General features: G+C 34.1%; 1 protein-coding gene across 1 annotated transcript in view; it reads right to left on the bottom strand.

The window, feature by feature from the left end:
- Positions 1 to 23,263, bottom strand: part of LRBA (LPS responsive beige-like anchor protein) — a 762,673-nt gene that overhangs the window by 604,716 nt on the left and 134,694 nt on the right. The window contains 4 exon segments of the mRNA XM_043969784.1: positions 19,546 to 19,738; positions 20,032 to 20,155; positions 22,329 to 22,410; positions 22,890 to 22,998. Of these exon segments, the coding sequence (XP_043825719.1) occupies positions 19,546 to 19,738; positions 20,032 to 20,155; positions 22,329 to 22,410; positions 22,890 to 22,998 (508 nt within the window).

The following is a 23,263-nucleotide window of genomic DNA, read 5'->3' on the forward strand; positions in this document are numbered from 1 at the left end:
CACAGATTCATTTACTTAATGGAGAATTTCTTAAACATATCATTACATTATAAAAAAGATGAGAAAATAAAAAGATGGTTGTTAAATTTTCTTTTTTCCTTATGTAGACATCATTAGCTTTTCTCATTTTAATGTTCTATATAAAAATATAATAAATTTATATAAGTCACATGTCAAGTGCCATAAATAAAAAGAAAAATTTAAGCAGTCTTAGGAAAAATATATTTATTAATTATAAATGTGTTGGGTAATTTTTAGAAGTATTTAAAAAATATAAAATCGCCAGAGCTAGAAGGGCTCATCTGGACAATTCTCTTCCTTTTTTTTTTTTAAAAATCTCAGTAAAATAAGCAAACATCAAAAAGATAATCTATTTGCTCTACTATGGTCTATGTGATAAAGAAAACATATAAGACAACATTGACCGAAAAAACCTTCTTTTTCACTTCCAATTCTAATATCTTAGCTGAGCTGCTTTCTTTGTTTGAAAAGAAACCTCTGCAGTGATACTACTGAATCATCCCCCTATTGAAGACAACTAATAAATCCACTCCTTATGTTATAAATCTATTTTAAAACATTTAAAAAATATTTATAGATCTTTTGTATTCCCATTACATTTTTGTCTTTATATGTCCCTCACATTCATAAGGAGAGGGCCATCCCTTTTAATAATGAATAAATAGGGGGGGGGAGTTCAGAAAATTCAAAAGCATATACAATAGTCCCTATAACTACCTGCTTCAGCCAAAAAAGGAGAAGGATGAACTCTCCTCTCTGGTGGCAATTAAAAAAAATTTTTTTTTCATCATAAAAGTATCTTATTATTTTCTAGTTACATGTAGAGATAGTTTTCAACATTTGTTTTTATAAGATTTCTAGTTTCAAATTTTTCTCCCTCTCTCCCCTCGCCCCCCTCCCCAAGACAGCATGCAATTTCATATAGGTTATATATATACAATCACATTAAACATATTTCTACATTAGCCATGCTATGAAAGAAGAATCAGAACAAAAGGGAAAAACAAAAAAAAATTAAAATAGTATGGTTCAATCTGCATCTAGATGTCACAGTTCTTTTGTTCTGGATTTGGAGAATATTTTCCATCATGAGTCCTTTGGAACTACCTTGGACCATTGTATTGCTGAGAAGAGTCAAGTCTATCACAGTTGATCAACACACAATGTTGTTAATACTGTGGACAATGTCCTCCTGGTTCTGCTCATCTCACTCAGCATTAGTTCATGTAAGTCCTTCCAAACATCATATTATAAAACTGCAGCCATTAAAACCATCTGGTTTTGGTTGAAAAGTATAGGGAAAGGTGAATGAAACAGACTAGACAAGAGAGAATCAAAACAATGAACCTCAATAATTCAGTGTTTGATAAACCAGAAGAACTTTCTATTTAATTTTTTTTTAAAAAAAGCTGGAAACTGGAAAGCAGTCTGGCAGAAATTAGGCTTATGCCTAATTTCTTACCTTATACCATATTCCATAATATATTCTAAAAGGATATGTGACCCTAATATTAAAAAATCTAGCATAAAAAAAAGAGAAGAGAAACTTGATCATGTACTCTCAAACCTATGGGTAAGAATTGTATTTTTAACCAAACAAAGGATAGAGGCAATTACAAAAGATAAAATAGATAACTTTAGTTACATAAAACTGAAAAGCTTTTGCACAGACAAAATTAATGCACTTAGGAATAAGAAGGGAAACAACTAAAGGGGGAAAAATCTTTTTTGAGTTTGGTATCTAAGCTATATAAATAATTAACAAATAGCTATAACTAAAAGCCATGCAATCACTGAAAAGTGGTCAAAAGCTATGAGCAAACTTCTCAAAAGAATTGCAAACTATCATCAACCACATGAAAGAATGCTCCGAATCATTAAAAATAAAATATTAAATAAAATAAAATAATAAATTAATAATAAAAAATAATGCAATCAAAACAACTCTCAGGTTTCACCACACATCCTGAAAATGGCAAAGATGACCAAAAATGGCAATAGTCAGTGCTGGAGGAGTTGAGGGAAAATAGGCACTTTGGTGTATTTTTGGTGCAGCTATAAACAGAAATAAGCCATTTTGGAAAGCAACTTGGGATTATGTAAATAAATTAGTTAAAATGTTCTTATCTTTTGATCCAGAGATTCCAGTCCTGAACTTATATCCCAAGAAGGCCAATTATCAGATAAGACATTCCCCACATACACTAAAATATTTGTAGTAATATTTTTTTGAAGAGCAAAGAATTGAAAACAAAGCAGATGTCCATCAATGAGAATAGCTAAACAGACTATGGGTGCATGAATATAATGGAATGCTACTGATTTTTGAGAAATGATGCATATGATGAATACAGAGACACATGGAAAAATCCACATGAAATGATGTATAGTGAAATAAGCAATACACAACTAAGACAATGTAAATGGGAAAAGCAATACACACACACACAAATAATCAAAACTTAATGTTTTAAAATTATAAAGAATAAGCATGGCTCAAAGAAAAAGATCTGAGAAGACAAAGGAAAAGATATGAGAAGATATGGGAAGTCCACAAGTACTACACATTGGACATATTTTCAGATTTCTTAAATATGTTGATCATTTATGCTTTTTTCCTATTTTACTTTTTTTTGTCCTGTAAAAGTACTATATAGAGAGTTATATATATAGTTATACGTGGTTATATACAGTTATATATATACTATATAAAAACTTTATACAGTTACATGATATATATACTATATATTATTACACATACTATATATATTCTTATATAAGATGGTTTTCAGGTGAGGGATATATAGAGAAAGATACTGGGGGAAAATATGATAACATAAAAAATAAAATACATTAATAAAAACATATTTTTTAAAAAAGAAAGATGGGCCTTTGCTTCCATGGAAAGCTTAGAGTTAATAAAAACTATAAATTCTATCCAGCCTGATGCCCCCCCCTCCTCCTCCTTCTCCTTCTCCTTCCCTAGGCCCAGCTCACTGTACATCTATATCATCTGTCAATAATAGACATACTGGTGGACAAATTCTATAAGTATAGCATCCAAAGGTAAGTTCAAATCTGGATAATAATCACTCTTCATTCTTCAGTCTTTCCTATATGAATGCAGAGGTCAAACTTCTTTAACTTACTATAGTTCTCTTCCAGGAGGCCTTCTGCAGTGTTCTGGGGCTTGCTACAATTAATATAATATCATCTGCAAACAGCACCATATGGAGGAACTCACCATTCACATGGGATTTCTCCTTCACCTAGCCTCTGAGCTGGAATACCTCTATCACAGTGGAAAATACATTTGGGTGAGCATAAATGTACTCACATTGTGCCTCACCCTTTGTTTATTATCAAAGGGTCATCAAATAGTTATTTCTCATGTTTCATCTTCCAAAGAGTCCTCAATAATCTTGATGCAAAAAGACACTTTGTTATAACTGAGCAGGTAAGTTGGTGTTTTGTTCTATCAAAATATGTGTTCTTCTTAAGTAAAACAACAAAAAACCACATTAAGATATTGTAGTCTTGTAAGATGTAAGATGAAGAAAATGGGGTTCATAGTTGAATAGCACTTCTGAAAGCCTGCTTGTCCACAACCAATACCCTCATCCAAGATGCCCTCAATTCTTGTATAAATAACCATCAAAAAAATTTTGTACCTATGTGAGAAATAGATACAAAGGTAAGTAGTAATTGGTGGTCTCTCAGTTACTTTTTTCCAAGCCTTTGTTTTCTTCCCCTGCTTCAGATGACTTCTAAACATGTATTTCTTTTTCTTTTTTTTCCCCTTTTTTGGGGGGCGGGGAAGGGAAGGGCAATGAGGTTTAAGTAACTTGCCCTGCGTCACACAGCTAGTAAGTGTCAAGTGTCTGAGGCTGGATTTGAACTCAGGTCCTCCTGAATCCAGAGCCAGTGCTTTATCCACTGCACCACCTAGCTGCCCCTTAAACAGGTATTTTCAATGCCATATTCTATGACTTAGGGATCATTCTCATATCAAAAGTTTCTGCCTGTCTGTTAGAATGCAGTCACTTTCCCTTTTTTCTGATGTTATTTAGTGTTTTCAGTGTCCAATGCCAAAAAGTTCATTTTTTGAAGAAAGTATCCATGATATATAGAGGCATGAGGCTTCTGTACATCTCTTTCTCATTTCTTTCTCCTAAACAACACTTTCCCATAATATTCTCCATATCCCATTTCAGCTAGTACATATGAAAATGTTAATAAAATCTGTAAATGATCTGATGTATAATATGTATGTGAAGGAAAGCACTGGAATCCCTCCTCATCATTAAAGGTTTTTAAATGAAGTATATAGGAGAAAATTAGCATGGGCGGGGGGAGAAATCCATATGACAAGTAGTGTTCTAAAGAAAAAAGGAACTTAGGTTGACATAGCTCTCTTTTTTTTTTTCCCAAAGGATATAAAATGGAAACACTGCCTACATTAAGAATTGTTACAGTGAGTTCTCAGCTTCAGTTTCTCCTAGTCCTCTCTGCTGGCGAAAGACTGCCTGCCACCCCCAAAGTCATAATCATGGTCATCTTGGAGGTCTTAAAACTTGTGAGGAAAAAAAAAGAACTTATTCCTTTGCTCACATTTGTGGGTATTGCTGGATGTGGAGCAGCCTACATGTCCGTGTATTCCCTTTTGAAATCTGATGTGGTTGTTGACAGATGGAACAATCCAGAACCATGGAATAATGTGAATCCTTTCCAGCCTCAAAAGCTTGTCACAATTAAGCAAGAGTGGGAACCCGTTGAAGAGCTGCAGGCTGTCAAAAACTTGACTAAATGAAGAGTCCTTCTATCAAGCAGAAACATATCTGTGCAAACCAGGCTACTGAAACCAGCATGCGGAAGTGCTTCTGCTACATTTTTAGGGGCTTCCTGCATTTTGGGGCAAGCTGAGGATATCCATCCACACATTCCAAAAATAAAATGTTCATATTTGCTCACTTGTAAAGTTGGGGGGAAAAAAAAAAGAATTGTTACAGTAACTTCTTGGAATCCCAAATAACTAAAAGTCTACAAATGAAAACAAGTTCCTGATTCTCATGGCCTCAGTCTCCTCACATGTAAAATGGGAGAGTTGAACAAGCTGATCTCTTCTGTAATTTCCAACTCTAAAATCATATAACATTATGGGTGTTTCAGGATTGTAAGGGTATAAGGAATAAAGTTAGCTCTAATCCCCTAAAGAAGCCTCAGGGAAACTCAAAAAGAACTCTTTACCAGAATAATACCTGCATTGAAAGCCCCCTTTATGCCCACAGGAAGAAAGAAGATCCAGTCTTGCATCTCACCGAACATCCCAGTCTCAGCAGTTGCTCGCCCCCCAGTTCTTGTCCTGTTTGATCTAGATAAGACTATATAAAAATCCACCCTCACTTCACCATGTTGGGAGTCTAACTCCATCCAAACCCCAGTGATCTCCACACCTTATTGTGAATCTCTCTTACTTCCAACTACAACAAATTCTCTCCTTAGAAGCATGAGCTATATAGGGTTATAACTAAAGCTACAAGGGGCCAAATCTACATGTATCCCAAGTCTCTGACTTAAGAATGAAGAATACCAAGGCTATAGCAGAAACTGCATGCCTGGCAGGGTTCTACTCCTTCCAGCTAACACAAGGGCTATAACTAGAGGGTCTGCCTCCACACTGAGAGTTAAAACAAATTACGTTTTAAAATTTTCTCTCTAAAAAAAAGTTATAATTCACTGAACCATTCTTTCATAGCCTCCTCTTCAATACTTACTCAACACAGATACAAGTTTTATCTTGAATCAAAAAAGACCCATGATCAAAAAAGTATTTTTCACCTAACCTCTTTATACTAAATTATAATAAAGCTAACTTCAAATTATACTTGATTAACACAAAGTAATACATTTCCTGCTGTTTCTATTTCTGAAATTGAGAAAAGTTTTGTGAGTTCTAATAACTCAATGCTGTATTTTTTAAATGCATGCAACAATGCCACTTCAAATCCTGCCTTTTAACACTAGTGTACAGATATGAAAAGTCAATGATGGGGGCAGCTAGGTGGTGCAGTGGATAGAGCACCAGCCCTGAAGTCAGGAGGACCTGAGCTCAAATCTGGTTTCAGATACTTAACACTTACTAGCTGTGTGACCCTAGGCAAGTCACTTAACCCCAACTGCCTCACTTAAAAAAAAAAAGTCAATGATGAATTGGTTTATAGCATGTAGAATTAGCATGCACTAAAGCACTACATCAAGTCCGCAAAGAAATAGCACTGAGCTTGGTTTCTAAAAGAACATGTGAGCAGAGCTCAACTTCTGACAGGTCCAAGCTAACCAAAATGGCTTCATGATAGATTTTCTCTCTGTTATCGGAACAGCAGCCTACTTACGTGGAGAAACACTGGCTGCTGGGCAACAATTTCAGCCATAGCACCTCATGAAGATCAACTGTAGTAACAAGAGTGCCCATGCCAATCAAAGCACAATTTTTTTATGTGTACATACATAAAGTAAATTCAATGAATTATTTTCTATGTACAGAGTATAATAATCATGAGACAAAATTTTTGTAAAATACCTTATACATTACAACAGAGAGAAACTGTTATATATGTTAAACTTCAGGTACCTAGTCAATATCTACTTTAGGGTGACGTTATCTTCCTAAAAGGACTACATTTAATCAACACGCCTTGAATTCAAATCTTTGAAGTGATCTGCAAATTCTGCCACATAATAGATTTTTTTCTTTGAATTTCCCATTGACTTCCTACATTAGATCTAAGACTTAATGACAGCTGAGTGATTCTAGGATTATTTACATTGTCTTTCTTTTTCTTTTTCTTAAGACATTTGCATTTGTAACTGTAAAACTGATAATATACAATTAATTACCAGATATTGTCCTAAATTACCCAGCTAAAAGGCTAGTCATTCATCTTCAGTTATTTAACAGCTAATCGATAGCCCTTTGAAATGTCTAGTGAGCACTTCTACATACTACTAGTTAAGGACACTTACGAGCTAATAACTACAAACATTCCTTCTCCCATTAATTTTAGCTTAACTTGATATCCAATATTAACTAATAAGCAGAAAACAATTAAACAGTATAGAATCAGGTTATTTTAGCATATTTCCATCATATGTAGACATCAGATTGTCACCAATTCAACAGACTTACACCTATCCTAGATGTGAAGCAACATTTTGCTTCCAAAAAAGCTGTTTCTTTGTTCAGTTTTTTAAGAGTTATTTCTTTAAAAGAAAGTATATTTTTTCTACTGCAGAACCTTTTAACATAAAATAGTGGTTATATAAGACTGATAATTACTAGTTCTTTATCTTAATCATAAAGCTATTTTTAAACATCTGAACTAATCTGTACTAAAAGTTTTCTTTAATAATTAGTCTACAAGCATTTATTAAGTACACACTATATGCCAGGTGACATGTAGCATAGCTTTGTAAAGATTCAATCCCAATGTCAGGAACCTCTGGGTTCAAATTCTACCTGTTGACACATACTGGCTGTATCCCCCAGGAAAAGTCTTTTAAACTCTCAGTGCAATAATCAATTGTCCATGTCTACAGGGAAAAGCAGGAGCATACCAGTCTGAGAGAGGGAATTTCCTCGCTAAGATTTCTGGATACCAATGGAATCAAAGGTCCAGTAGAAAGCAAAAAGAAGTGCCAGACACTATACAAGATGCTAGGAATATAACATCAAAAACAAATTAACCAACAATCACTTACTATTTTAATATATGCCAGGTGCCATACTGGGGGCCAAGGCTACAAAAACAAAACTGAAACAGTTCCTTTGTATAGATAAAAGTATATGCAAAATAATTACAAAGTGAATACAGCAGAGTTTGGGGAAGGAGGAAATCTGGAAGCATCAGGAAATATTCTATGAACATTGAATGACCATCTATGAAATATTCTATGATCTGACTATTATATTCCTACAAGAGGTGGAAGTGAGGAAGAGCCTTCCAGGAATGGGGACAGACTGATACCTGGAAGTCTGGGGTTCAAGAGAAAGACTATGGCTCTTGGAGATGAAGTGTGAGGAAAAGTCACTAGGGCTTCTGGGAGATAGAGTGTTCTATGTGAGGAAAAAATAGTATGGCAGAACCATCAAGGCAAGTAATGTAAAACAAAGCTAGAAAGGTAGATTGGAGTCAAGTTCTAAACAGAAAAAGGGAAGAAAGCTTGTATTTGATTCTACAGGAAAGTGCTACTGGAGTTTACTGAACAATGTGGTCAGAGCAGTGCCATAGGAATATCACCTTCATCCATTGCGGGGAGTATGGATTTAAGAGAAGAGAAACTTGAGGCAGAGACACCAATACATTTGCAATACATGCAATACAGTTGTAATATCCCAGGCAAAATATAATGAAGACCTTAATTAGTGTGGTAGCCATTTGAGTAGAGAGGATAAGGGACAAATGTAAGAGATAGTATGAGGAAGAGACGATTCAAAAATAACTCCTAAGTGGAGAACCCAAGTGACTAAATGGAAAGTGGTGTCCTCAGGTGAAATATATTAGTTTAGAAAACTCCTTGACTTTGGAACAAAAGTAACACATTCTCTTTAGAGCATGTTGAATTTGAGATATCTTCAGGGTATCTAATCCAAATTATCAGTCATTGCAGATGTGGAACTCAGAAAAGAAAGAATTCTGGGGAGTCATTAGTATAAATATCATGGAAGCTGATAAGACCACTGAGAGAAGAGAAAGAAGACAAAGCAGGGAAGGGGTGCAGGACAGAGCTGTAGGGGGTTGTGGAAGAAGTTGTCAAACAAGTACATAATCCAGAAAGAAAATTATCTTGAAAACCCAGAGAGGAAGAGGGTAGCCAGCAGTGTCAAATGCTTCAGAGACTTCAAGAGAGATGAAACTTGAGAAAAGGCCACTGGGTCTGGTATTTAAGAAATCAACTTTGGAGAGAAGAGTGATGAAGTTGGAAGGCAGACAATAAGGGGCTAAAAAGTGAATTGGGAAAAAAAAGTAGTAGAGGCAACCAGTAGATATAATGTTTTCAAGGAATTTGGCTACTAAACAGAGAGGGGAGATAGCATTGTAACTTGAAGGATGGTAAGATCAGGAGAATTCTTTAAGGATGGGGAAAACACAGGACTGTTTCTAAGTGTCAGAATAAGTCAGTCAAGAAGGAAAGATTGAAGATTTAAAAATGATTATTGGGACAATTTTGTAGAAATGGGATTATGAATACATACAAGAAGAAGAGTTAACATTGACATGAAAAGCTATATCTTCAACAGAGACTAGAGTAAAGGAAAAGAGAATAGGGAACATGTTGTTAAGTGGTTGTAAGATGCAAAGTAGGGGAGAAGAGGGAGCTCAGGGTAAATGGAATTAATTTTCTCAACAAAATATGTCAAGGAGGATACAATAGGGGATAGCAGAGAACACTTAAAGAAAAAAGTTTAGGACAGTTACTGTGGGGGATGTAATGGGAAAAAAAAAAAGAGGTAATACTAAAAATACTACTTTCCTGAACTGAGGACCCAGTTAGAATTAGCTAACAAAAACTGGGAGTGTACACAGTAATTAGATTTATGTGAATTTCTCCAGACTTGTATATCAGCATTTGAGTCGAAAAAGAGAAGAAGGATAGTGGAAATAATACAGAGTTGGGATTTGGCAAAGTATTAGCAAAACCAAGAGGTGTAAGAGTAGAGGATAGCCTAATACTGAACTTCTTAACTCTGGAAATGAAGATTGAGAAAGGGGAAAAAAATTAAGCCAGAACCAAAGTGATAGCCATGGGGAAAGAGTACTGAAGTGCCAAGTCTAGAGTATACATGTGCCTGGGGTGTAGTGAAGAAGCACATCATGAGAGTTAAAAGAGATTTAAAAATTGGGAAGGCAGGATGTTTGAGGAAACAACAATATGTATGTTGAAATCCTCAAGGAAAATAGCAGAAAATGAAGTAGAGAGTAAGACAGTGAGCATGTACTCCTTGAGAAAAAAGTCATAATGTAAATGGGGCTATACATAATGGCCACCTGGATATAGATATATATGCAATATATATGAATGGAGGGGGCAGCTAGGTGGCACAGTGGATAAAGCACCAGCCCTGGAGTCAGGAGTACCTGAGTTCAAATCCGACCTCAGACACTTAACACTCACTAGCTGTGTGACCCTGGGCAAGTCACTTAACCCCAAATGCCTCACTAAAAAATTAAAAAAAAAAAAAATATATATATATGAATAGAGTGAACTTCAAATGAGAAGTTGTTTCCCCTTCTAGGATCAGTGTGTTGAAGGACATGAAAAAAGATGCAATCAGTATAAAAAAGGATAATCAAGTATAGAACATCTTTTGGTGGAACCTGTTTCCATGAGTGTCAAAAGACAGAAGTATTAAAAGAAAAAGTAAAGCTGGATTAGAACATGGTAAAGGTTGAGTAAATGGGGATGAGAGAATAAGAAGTGGCTAGGTGGCACAGTAGATAGAGCACCAGCCCTGGATTCAGGAGGACCTGAGTTCAAATCCGACCTCAGACACTTGACACTTACTAGCTGTGTGACCCTGGGCAAGTCACTTAACCCTAATTGCCTCACCAAAAAGTATAGTAATTTTTCTTATGTAAGATTAAGAGGTAGAAGTTTGCCATTGAGTAAGTCACCTTTTGTCTATGGCTCACACATTTAAGAATCCCATAAATAAATGGTAGAGGAATATCTCAGTTCTCTTTCTTCCAAGAGTTAAGGAAGAAAGATTGGGCTTAGCGTTAAAAAGAATCCTACTCTCTGAGTCTTTGGTCCTTGAAAGAGCCACTGAGGAAAAGGACAAGTTGTTGGAGACTCTACTCCTGGTGTCAAGCACAGTTACTGGGTTGGGTCTTGGGGCCTGATGTGTGAGAGACATCCTAAGCTGAATTCAGAAGGTGAAAGGCAAGTTATGTGAGATTTTAGTCTTGGACTGGGTCAAGCTGAGCAATAGAGGTAATAAACAGCTGAGCTATAATAATGATGTACTGAAGCTAGGAAGAGTGGTGTTAGATCTGAGCAGCTCTGCCGATTACAGTTAATTTAAGTTAAAGACCTAGCAACACTTCACAAATACAAGGTAAGGTCTGCTAGTCAAAGTCAACACTAGATATGCCATTTTTTTAAATTAAAAATTACATTACACATATATACATACATACATACACATATACATGTATCTTATACTTCAAGTAAGAATTTGTAGTGTAGGGGAAACACCACTGGATCTAGAATTGGGAGATGATATAGGTTCCAATACCAGTTATCACTTACTAGTTGTGACCCTGAGAACTTTGTTTCATACCTCAAATCTCACCTATAAAATGAGGATAATAATGAATATTGCCTACCTTACAAACCTCCTATGCCAATTAAATGAAATTATGCATCATTACTTAGGACTTCAAAACTCTTTACCCACATTACCTTATTTTATCTTCATGACAGCTGTGAGGTAAATGGTAGAATTATTATTATTCTCATTTTATAGATGAGGAAACAAATTCTGAGAGGCTAAGTGATCTGCCCAAAGTTACAAAGACAGTAAATGAGAGAGCCACAACATAACTCAGGTCATCCAATTCCATGTGCAGGGTTCTCACTCCATACTACCTCATGAATAAAATTTGATGGAAACCAGAGAAAGAGTAAATATGTCAACTGCATAACTACTTCCTCTTAGAATTTTAAATAGTTTAGTATAATCACAAGAGAAGCACGTAATTTTGGAGCTAGGAGGCTCTAGTAGATAATGCCTAAATTTCTTCCAATATCTTAAATTCATCCACTATTTTAAGTTAAGATGTGAAAATAGGTTTCTTTGTTAAGATATTTTGAGCAATACTTCCTTGTAACCATCTGGCAAGGATCTAATTTAAACAAACATAAGCCTTTAAATTATTTAAAATAGTACTTTTTTAGAACTCTCCCTTTCTGATTGTAGTACATAATGGTATTAGAAAATGTATTAAAATATATAAATAAATGTAAATCCTGCCCTCAACACCTCCTTTTACCATAAAACTATCACCTCAGTCAATAAGTACTCCAACTTCTGCACCTGCAATATGTATGCCTAACAGATCCAAGTTTGATTTCATTTGTAAGACTCGGTTAAAACACCACAGTATCACTTGGGTTCCTAGCTTATTCTTAAAATTCTGTGGCATTTACCTTAAGTGATTCTATTCAGGCAAAAACTCAAAAAGCAAAATTCTATCTGTTTTTGCCCCTCTTAATAAAGGACTTCAAACACTTTTTCAAACATTTTATATATAAATTGTTTCCAGAGGACAAATTATTTTTAACAATGTAGAAGTTAAAAAGATAGAAATCTTTGCTGGGTAAAAAACAAAACTATTAATTTGCCTTTTTTAAAAAGTCTTCATGTGACAAAAGTAAGAACTTAACCATCTTGAAGCCCTTAAAAGAATACTCATATAAAAAGATTGTAGCATGTAACTGCTATTATTATTTTATGCCAAAGGAACATGGTTCTAATAATAAATATTTTCAAAAGAGTTTTTATTATACTTCAAAAAAGAGACTTAAAGATTCTTTTAAATTGCTTGCTAAATGTTAATAATTTCCTATTTACAATTTCCTTCCTGTACATGATGACTGAACATTGCTATTTTTAACATAACTCACTGTAATCATTAAGTAGGGTTTCTTAATATTTTAGAAAATACAAAATAATTACATATTTAACTAATTCTACTTCTCTGTAGACTTACAAATTTTATTTTAAATATATAAAACATTTTCTTCTAAGTTTTGAGTATATCAAAGGTCAAAGGACAATTAACCATCTTTTTTCCTTGTTCCAGGTTATGAAGCACAGTATGAGTCTAGGAATTACATTTTCATATATAACTGTTTCATATATTTGCTCAGTGAAAATCTGCTGCTGAACCTCATTCAATAAATTCAATACATTTGTAAAAATATTATAATTTTAATAGTCATGGATAAATAATGTTAAGATTTTAGTGAAATTAGCTGACACAACAAAACGTGATTTTGGTTACTATCCAACTTTGGACAAAATGCATGAAAATGGAAAAACAATACAACTGGCAAGACAATAAAAATCAGATTTGTAAAAGTTACACTCAATATGTGCACCTTTTAAGCCTTAAAACCAAAGTAACTAATGTAGTACAATTATGCTAGAAAAGCCCTATTACTACTTATAAAGAGTAGTGCAGCTGTTGGAGAAGAGGGTTACAGTGACAAACAGCTTTCCTGCTACAAAGGTGGCAGGAAATCTATCAAACTGGACAATAAAATTGCAATTGAGTTTCTTTGGCTTTTTATAGCAGCTGCATGTATCTTGATGTGTAGCTCTGCAAAAGCTATCCAATTCTACAACACTAGTTCTTTATACACCAGTTCCTTATCAAAGAACTGTTATAAATTAGTTGTATTGGGATACAAAATGGCTGCAAAAAAGGGAAAAGTAAGCAACAATTCCAGACAATTATATATGGGAGTATAAAAAAAAAACCTTAAAATGCTTATGTTTACAGTAAAAATAACAAAACAAAACCCCAAAACCTGGGGTCCAATTATTCATCTAGTATCTAAGCATCATACGAGAAATTATTTACCTAATTTAGTATGTACATTTGTTATGTGTCCAATAAATTAATACTCTTAGATAAAGCCCTGAAGTATATTGTCAATGTTTACATTTTTAATGTAGCAAAAAATATCTAGTCATCAATGTGATATAATTCAAAGATGTTAAATTTGAAACAGCATTCAAATTAATCTATATACATTGGCACAAGAAGAATACTTTTTTTTTAATACATGAGAGTTGAAACAAACATATTAAAGGGCAAGGGAGGGAAAATACACATGATTCAAACTAAAAACTAAAGAGGTTTTTTCCCCTCCAAGTAAACTATGTAGCCTTTAATGTTATTTTATAATATAGACGAAAAAAGCAATAGCTTTCTTTCCACTTAGAATTAATTATACCATCAAACAAACTAGAATTAATTATAACATCAGTTATTTCATTTTATTTAACCTTCTTACAAGTATTGTTAAATCATCTTTGGTAGGGTCTATAAAAGTCATAAAAATTGGTTTTGGGCTTGTGGCACATAATGTCTCCACTTAAAGGAATTGTTTTCTTTTCAGATTAATGAGTAGTTTAGTACTATAAGCCAGTGGAATAAAATAAAATACAAACTAGATAAACAAAACTGTACTCTAGTACATATAATCTAAAAACATAGTAGGTGCTTGAAATACTAGAGAAGTTGAAATTCAAATTATTAAGCATAAGTCTCCAACTTTGCACATTTTTTCTTCCTTTTCAATTATTTCCCTTACTTAACCATGTTCATGCCTCCAGAAAAAAAAAGAAAACTAGCTTTACATTCTTGTAATACAATTTTACTGTAAATAGAGTTATGAAATTTTATAAGATTCTTAGCTGTAAAATGTTTCTTTTTTTATTCACTCCAGAACACACAAGGAACAGTGATTTAAATTTTTTTTCCATTTATATTCACTCCAAAGGCCCTGGAGGGGAAAAAAATCACCCCTTTGTTCCCATGTGTGCCCGAAGCATGTTCACCCTGAAAATGCTCATATCAGAAAAAGGTTATTGTAACACTGTGATTATGACAATTACACAAGAGTGAAAAACATACATAGCAAAGCTATCATTTTTATAGCCACTTCCTTCTAACAATACATGCAACTTCAATTCCACAGTCAAGGTAAGGAAAACCATCTCAGACAGAAGCACTGCCAAATACCAGAGAGTGAAATAATAACTGTTTAGCTATTTGAATTCATTTACTCTTTTGACAAATATTTACTCAGAATCTATCACCTGCTCAGAATTCTTCCATTGGATTTGAGGAACATAATATGCTATGGCAACACTCAAAGTATAGTTACAAGAACAAGGCATAGATACATGAAAAGTTTTTTAAACATTAATTAACAAAACAATACCCAAAAAGTAACAGATTGATACATTATATAGGTGCTAAATAACGGGTACCTATAGTAAATCCAGAGTTCATAGACCAAGGTGTTCAGCATTCTAAACAGTAAAAAAAGGCTGCAGGTCTGTGGTGGAGGAAGTGAAGGATTTGCAGGAATGAGACAAAGAAAGGGAAAGTAGAGTCACAGCATTTTGTCAAACCTTACTCTTGCGGATCAGATAGTTCAAAGAGAGAGATCATGGAACTTAAAAGTTACACTGGTAGGTTTGGGGGCCGATTAGTGAAAAATTTTATATGCCAGGCTGACTAAAGAATTCATCATGTGGTTAATGCTCAAGTCAATTAAGGCTTCCCAAAAAGATAAAATGTTTTTAGTTTTGCTTTTTATCTAACAAGTAGTCTGTGGCTAGAGTAGACAAGGGAAAACAAAAGGACAAGTTAAAAGGCTATATGCAAAGACTTGGTTAATAAGGATTTGGACTAGGGTTTTAACAATGGGCATGGAAAAGTAAAGGTGAATGAGAAATGACAAAAATAATTCATCTGTGATTAAATGGATGAAAAGGATATTACTTCTGCCAAAATTTCTTGGTAACAAGAAATGTATTAATAGGATATTATTGTTATTAATATATTATTAGGATATCCTCCTAAAATGAAGCTTAAAGAAATCAAAACCTATTTTTAATACCACAGAATTAGTTGAATTATCAGTCTTTTTACTTTTTCATGGTTTTATGAGTTTTAATCACATCCTTTTCAGCATGACTTTCCAGACTAAAGATTCACATTTGGGGGAAGCTTTCACATATATACTGTCATCTATACAAAACTCTTTTGTTCGGTGTTTAAAATTCTTCACAATCCGACTCCAACATAACTTTCCAGACTGACTTCACATTATTCCCATAGTCTAGCCAAACCAGCCAACATGCCATTCCTTTTGTAAGATATTGTGTGTCCCACCTCCTTGCCTGCTTGGGTTTTTTTTTTCTTTTTTGCAGGGCAATGAGGGTTAAGTGACTTGCCCAGGGTCACACAGCTAGTTAAGTGTCAAGTGTCTGAGGCTGGATTTGAACTCAGGTCCTCCTGAATCCAAGGCCAGTGCTTTATCCACTGCACCACCTAGCTGCCCCACTGCTTGGGTTTTAAATGCTGTCCTAGTCACCTCCAAAGCTTGGATTCCTTAACTCTTTTAAGGCATATCTCAAGTGCTACCTCCTATACAATGCCTTATATAGCTGCTAGTGATAATAACTCCACCCAACCTCCAGTGACAAAAGTATTTTATGTATATTTTGTCTCCCCCAATAAAAAGCTCCTTGAAGGCTGACACTACTTTGTTTTTGTGTCTATTTCCAATGACTGGCACATAAACACGTATCAAATTGAACCAAAACCTTCCAATTTCTCTTTGAAGCATGGAGTTGACCCTGGGATCTCAAAAGCTTTATCAGCAGAGTGTAAATTTTGGCAAGGTCCCTCAAGTTGGGAAGACTCCAATTACAGAGATACACCTAGCTCAGTTGTTTCATTAAAATAGGGCCAATAACTCTGTAATGATGGAGGAGGTGGGGAACAACACAGTAATTCTTTTTTTTTTTTTTTTTTTTAGTGAGGCAATTGAGGTTAAGTGACTTGCCCAGGGTCACACAGCTAGTAAGTGTCTGAGGCCAGATTTGAACTCAGGTACTCCTGACTCCAGGGCCGGTGCTCTATCCACTTCGCCACCTAGCTGCCCAACACAGTAATTCTTGAAACTCCCTATTAAGGTGTTGAAGGGTTGAAATGAAGAACTCTTTCAATTGAAACCCAATATTTCTGAAATTTTAAAGACATAAAACACTGCTCAGGCTTCCTAAGAGCTGAATGTTCCTAAAGCAGACAAAGGCTTCTTACCCACACCCCAACCAAAAGAAAAACAAACAAAAACAACCACCACCACCTTTGTTCTTAGTCATTACAATACAATGCACTTGTTTAGGGATAGTCCACAGTCCTGACACCATTGGCTAATGAAGTTAGGAGGTGGGGGCACAGGGAGAAGAGAATCACCTGACAGTGCCAGAAGCCAGGTATGTCAGAAAATTCCTGTGAGGCACTTAGGAAAGAACAAGAACCACCAAGATGGGAAGTGAGTAAAACAAGCAGTTTTATTCAGGACAATTACTAGAACAAGCTCAGAAAAGATAAAGGATGTCAAAGAATGGGTCTTCCTCACATAGAGATTGCGAGAAACATTTGGCCATACAGGGGAACTTAAATGGGGCTAAAATGGAGTCAGGGAGGTTCACTCTTTTCCAACTCTTAGTCAAGAGGATTAGGCATGGCCAAGAACCAATACCAAATCAGCCCCATCAAAGCAGGGGTAGAAAGGGAGCTATAGATCAACAAAGGAGTATAGGTCCTAGATCCTGCTATACTAATGAGGCAAACCTAATGGTGCAGGGATTGGGATAGGGTGTTATGACCTCTTTGCAGGATGACCCTGAGTAGGTGCACTCTGCACACTCACCTTGGAGTTAGGAGATCTGACTGTGTCTAACATTTTTCTTACCCCATATAACTACTACAAAAATTACCTAACAGTAACACTTAGCACTGTAGCACTGAGAACCACAGTGATTTCTCAATACAGAGGATGATTCAGGAAAGGAAGAATTCAAAGGTATCCTTGCCAACTTCAATGGGTCACAATGGAAAACTCAACCTAGTTGGAAAGTGATACTACTTAAAGCGGTGCAGACACCAGCAGATGGGCTTACCAATCACCGTTGGTGACCTTGAGGAATACAATTTCTGTCCAATGGGGAAATGGAATCCAAATTTCAAAGAGCTGAGAAATTAATGAGACGTAACGAATGAGGTCAAATGGATAGGTAGCTTTTTCTAGAAGGCTGTTAGTGAATGTGAGGAACAAAATATGATGACTACCCGAGGAGTTGAGGAGATAAAGGGATCACAAGAATGTTTTATAAGGCCAGAAGATATTTTGACTTGTTTCTTGGAAGCAGGGAAAGAGTCACCAAATAAAGAAAGATTAAAGAGAGAGGGCATGATTGAAGGAACAGGCTCCTAAAGGAAAAAAGAGTAAATGGAATCAAGAGTACAAATATAGAGGTTAACCTTGGCAAGGAAAGGGACCCCTCCCCTTCTTTCAATGATACAAGTGGGTCACAATGCAAGGAATCCATCAATTGGTGATAAAGATTAGAGGATTGTAAACAAACCTATACAAAGAAGGGACATGGAAAGATAAGGAACTGTATTTACTGCCTTTGTAAATAAACTAAAAACTAGCAGTCTTTTCATTAAAGCTCTTCTATGTTTTGTTCTGTCTTTTTAAGTAGAATGGAAATAAAACTACTCCAGCTGTCATCAGATAGAATACTACATTGATGAGTAGGCTTGCTAAGGTGACTCTTCTCATTTGGACTGTCCTTGCAAACTTTTATCACACTTTAGTTCTTCCCAATGCAGGAAGAAAGAAAACAGTTACCATGGATGCTGAAGGAATACCTCCTAGCTAGGAAACCCATTTCCTAAATGATATGGGGGATGGGATGGCAGGGAACCCCAGAGTAATAACAATAAACAAATAAAATTTACTAGACCTAGAATTTCTAACATATTCCTTATACTAGAATCAAGAATGATAAAAAGATAGTAACACAAAGCTTAAAAATTATAAACATGCAAGCTTCTAACATTGTCTAAACTTGAAAAGGATATAACACTGGCATTTTCCTTAGTTCAATGAGAATTCTTAGCTATCTCCACTCCAAATTTTGTCTCTAACCACAGAATGAGCAAAGCAGAGAATGTGATTGAGTGAAAAGAGTCCTGAATTCAAATTCAGAGGAGCTAGAATCAAATCTTTTCTCTACTACTTGAACCTTAGGCAAGTGATCTCTCTTCTCTAAGTTAATAAAATGGCCTCTCATTTGAAGTTGATGATCTCTAAGGTCCTTTCTAGTTCTAAATCTAGGATCCTGTGATTCTACAAAAACAGCCTGAGGCATTGACTGTTGTTCTTCTGCTAGGCTTGAACTAGAAAGGTTTCTTTTTATTCTTTTAATAGATGAGGTGTGCCACCTTGTGTTCAAAAGCTTCATGCCACAAAAAAAAAAAAAAAAGGAATGGAAATATACAATTAGAAGTCAAAAAAAAGAAAAGACATTTCCTATATGCCTATGAAATCTCATTTCATTATTAAGATAGCTGAAAGGTAAGCATTCTTCAAACTAGGTCTACATGAGATTAATTCCTTTTTATTTGAACAAAACCAGAGTCAAACATATTTGGAGTTTAAACTGACCTGGTCTAATACAATATTTTAACATGACTAGGAAAATAGACTTAATGACTACTCCAGTTACACATTTCACAGGAAGATCCATATAAGAAACAAGGTTTACTCTTATATCTTAAGTTTCTTTTATCAAAAATATGGCAAAACTTTAAACGACAGACATCTAAAATACTAAGAAATAGTCCTACAAAAGAAACTCACCTTTGAATGTGTGATTGACAGGGTGTCCACCCATACACGCCAGCCACCCCACTCATATTTGACTGCATGGTAAAGCAGAATTCGGAAAATAGCATACACCATCTCCGTTATCTTCTGTTCCTCTGAATTCTTGGGATTAAAATAGCAAAGTGAAAGCATCCATTCCTGCCACACAGAGCACTGCAGCAAGCTCCTGAAAATTGTAAGAATGCACTGAATTACTGTTCACATTAAGGAAAATCATAAAAATAAAGTAATTCTAAAATAAGGATTTTCAGTGCACATGTATCCAAAACAACTGCATTAATATTAGCTTAGTATTAAATACTCTCATTTAGCAGTTTCCAATATGATTTAAAAATCATTAATGATTATTATATAATGACTATTATTTTAATAAACCATTTCTCTTGCTAGATTAGTCTCACAGAAAGTTGTTGAAATTCATTTTACTACTATAAGCATATTCTACTTATTTCTGCTTACCTTCGGTTTTCTCTGCTGTTATTAAAAAGTTTAATCATGTCAGAAAGAAAGGCTCTTCGAACCTCCATGCTCTCTGGACACTGGGGGAGAATTTCGCAGCAGAGTCGCAATACTTTCAGTACCTCTGCAAGACAGTTTATAAATAAGTAAAAACCAAAAATTCAACAAAAAAAAATGGTATGGAGGAACTATTTTCTTTGCAATTTCACATTAATTGTGTTTCATTGTAATAAATTATATTAATCACAATCTTAGATATGATTATTTACTACTTTTAAAAGCTAGCACTAATAATAAATTATCCTAAACTTTCAGGAACATAAGCGAAGCTCCGAAAATCTGAACTAAAATTATTTAAGGTCCATTTAAATTTAAGTGGTAATAAATATTTTGATGATTTCCCAAAACTAAGTTTACATACAAACATTAATGAAATCTAAAATAAACTTTTCAATTTATAAAACCCAGGTTTAAATTCTGGAACTTTTCAATAATCTAGATGGATAAATTAGATGCTAAAATTAGGGTTTTATTAAACATTAAAATTAGGGCCAAATTGCCTATATCAGGATTCAAGCAATCAAGAGAAAGGCAAAAACCATTTATTTTACCTTGCCCCAGTATAAAATTCTCTGATTCCTACTAACATACTCTTTTCATTATCATTATAAATTTGAAAAACTTGACAAGTTTCTCTTTTGTAACTGAAAAAGTAAAGTTTGAAACAAAACCCCAAAGGAAATTAAAATTGATCCACCCATTTAAACATGCACATACATGCATATTGAATTCTACTGTGATACTGCATGTGTTAGGTTGATAACATTTTCTAACTTCAGTTTAGAAGAATGCATTAACATACCCAAAAGAAATTAGAATTTTTAAATTCAAAATTAAATGAAAACATACTGATCCTTCCAAAAGTCAAAGTTTTTTCCCCTCCTATAAATCCAAAAATTATACAAAGAAGTCACCTTCTTACTACATGTTTCAACTATTAAATAATAATGAGATTCTTCATAAAAAAATAGAAATTTATAAAGCACCGGCCCTGGAGTCAGGAGTACCTGAGTTCAAATCCGGCCTCAGACACTTGACACTTACTAGCTGTGTGACCCTGGGCAAGTCACTTAACCCTCATTGCCCCAACCAAAAAAAAAAAAAAAAATAGAAATTTAAAGTAACAGATTTATGGTATTTGTGAGGTAGCCTCCTAAATATTTATATATTGTAATTTCTTTATTGTATGTTTCTAGTTTTTTCCCAGCTACAGCCTTCCTAAAGTTAAGGAAGATAATATGTTTTTTAAGTTTCAAAACAGAAATCATTTGTATATTTCCCATAATTCTATAAAATGAATGTACCTATTCAAATAATCTATTCAAATAATTTCAGAGGTCTTCCCCCTTTCCTTTACTTTCAATTCAAGGATAATATCACCTTATGACTAGGGAGAATAGAATGTCAGAGCTATATAAATAATTTAGTATTACATTAAAATTCACCTTAAAGAAATTAGTAGTACAATTCAATGGCAGTACGAAACTTAACTACATGTAAAATACCATATAAAATACAGGAAGGGAAACTGTATTTTGTACAGCTCCCTAATAATTATAAATAGCCAATCAAGAGTCTCTTAAACAGAGATCAGATACTTTTCCATTCCAAATTTGGTATTCTTTCTTTAACAATAATTTTAAGTGAAAGTATTTTTACAATACACAAAATTTAGCCTGATATCTTTAAATAATGCAACTAGGACTTTGCTAGACAGCTAACCATAATAATAATAATAATAATATAATAAATTAAGAACCTGAACACAAAACTCTTTAAAAGTGTCACAAATTTTACATGCAATTTAAGATCAATGCCAAATTATATGTAAAACAAAACATGAATAATGTTAACAATTAAAGGAAATAAGTTTTTTCTTTATATAATTTATATCTAGGTTCTTAATGAAATAATCATTCAAAAAATCAATTTGGAATGAAATTCTGTCTTATCTATTGACATGGCATAAATTGATTTTTAAAAAAGATAAAAGGCAGCCTAGCATAGTAAATAAAAGGTCAGTCAGAGTCAGGACAACTTGGGTTGAAGCCCAATCTCTACAAGCTGTGTGACTACAGTCTGGTCACTTAACCTCATGAGGACTCAAGCTTGAAGTACCAGAAGTGATGCTGATCAGTATCAGTGAAGGGAGTTGCCACAGAGATGAAATCATAGAACCAAAATCAGAAAAAGGAAAAGCTCATTCCAATTATTTGAAATACAGACAAAATGCTTACGAGGATTTTGTATCTTCACTGATGAATCTGGATCAGGATGCTGTTTGTGTATTACCTGAGTACAAATTTGTTCTATCAAAATCTAAAATAGCAAGAAAACAGCAGTATGTTAACATAATGATATTCTGATATTATAACTTAATAAATTTTCAAGAATGTCATAAAGTGTAAGACTGTTAAGTATTTACATTAATGGAAAACATTTTTGTGTAAATTATCAAATAGTCCTTAATATTCTTTAATCTTTTAATATTATTCAAATACTCAGAGAATCCAAAAATCTTTTTTTTGCTTGAACATCAAGTTAGAATCCTGACAAATGTAGTAAAAAGAAGAAATGTTTTCAATGGAAAAAAATGAAATTTTAAATAATATACAACCATTATATAATAGATTACATTTTTAACATGTTTGTCTAAATCTTTTATATATGTTAATTGCTAAATTTTTTTCATTCCAGTTTTGTTGGTGATTTTATGTTACCTTGAAAGTTCATACAACATACAAACCACTTTATACTAACATAGCCTAGGAAACTAAGACTGAATTCTGAGTTCAGACCTCAAAAAGAACGTTGTATGTGGTCATGGTGATAACACTTGTTTGAAGCATCAGCCTTTCAGCCAGCAATGAGAATAATCCATGTCCAAGCATGACTTCAGCTTTTCTTCTACAATTAGAGACAGAGAAATCATTGCATGCCTAATATTGCTATAAGTGGAAGGTATGACTATAAAAGAATTAAGTCCAAAAGGTTTTCAAGTTAAAATGAAAAACCCCCTAATTCACTCTTCTCATTATCAGCTGTTATGATGCCTGGAATGTCCAAGACATAAACTCAAAGTTAATGAACTCATAAATACAAACTTGATTAAATTCAACTACTCCATAATTACCAAAGCAAATTTATAAATGACAGAGATTTAGAACAGTAA

The sequence above is a fragment of the Dromiciops gliroides genome, chromosome 6 (genome assembly GCF_019393635.1).
Source record: "Dromiciops gliroides isolate mDroGli1 chromosome 6, mDroGli1.pri, whole genome shotgun sequence".
In the NCBI taxonomy this organism is placed as follows: Eukaryota; Metazoa; Chordata; class Mammalia; order Microbiotheria; family Microbiotheriidae; genus Dromiciops; species Dromiciops gliroides.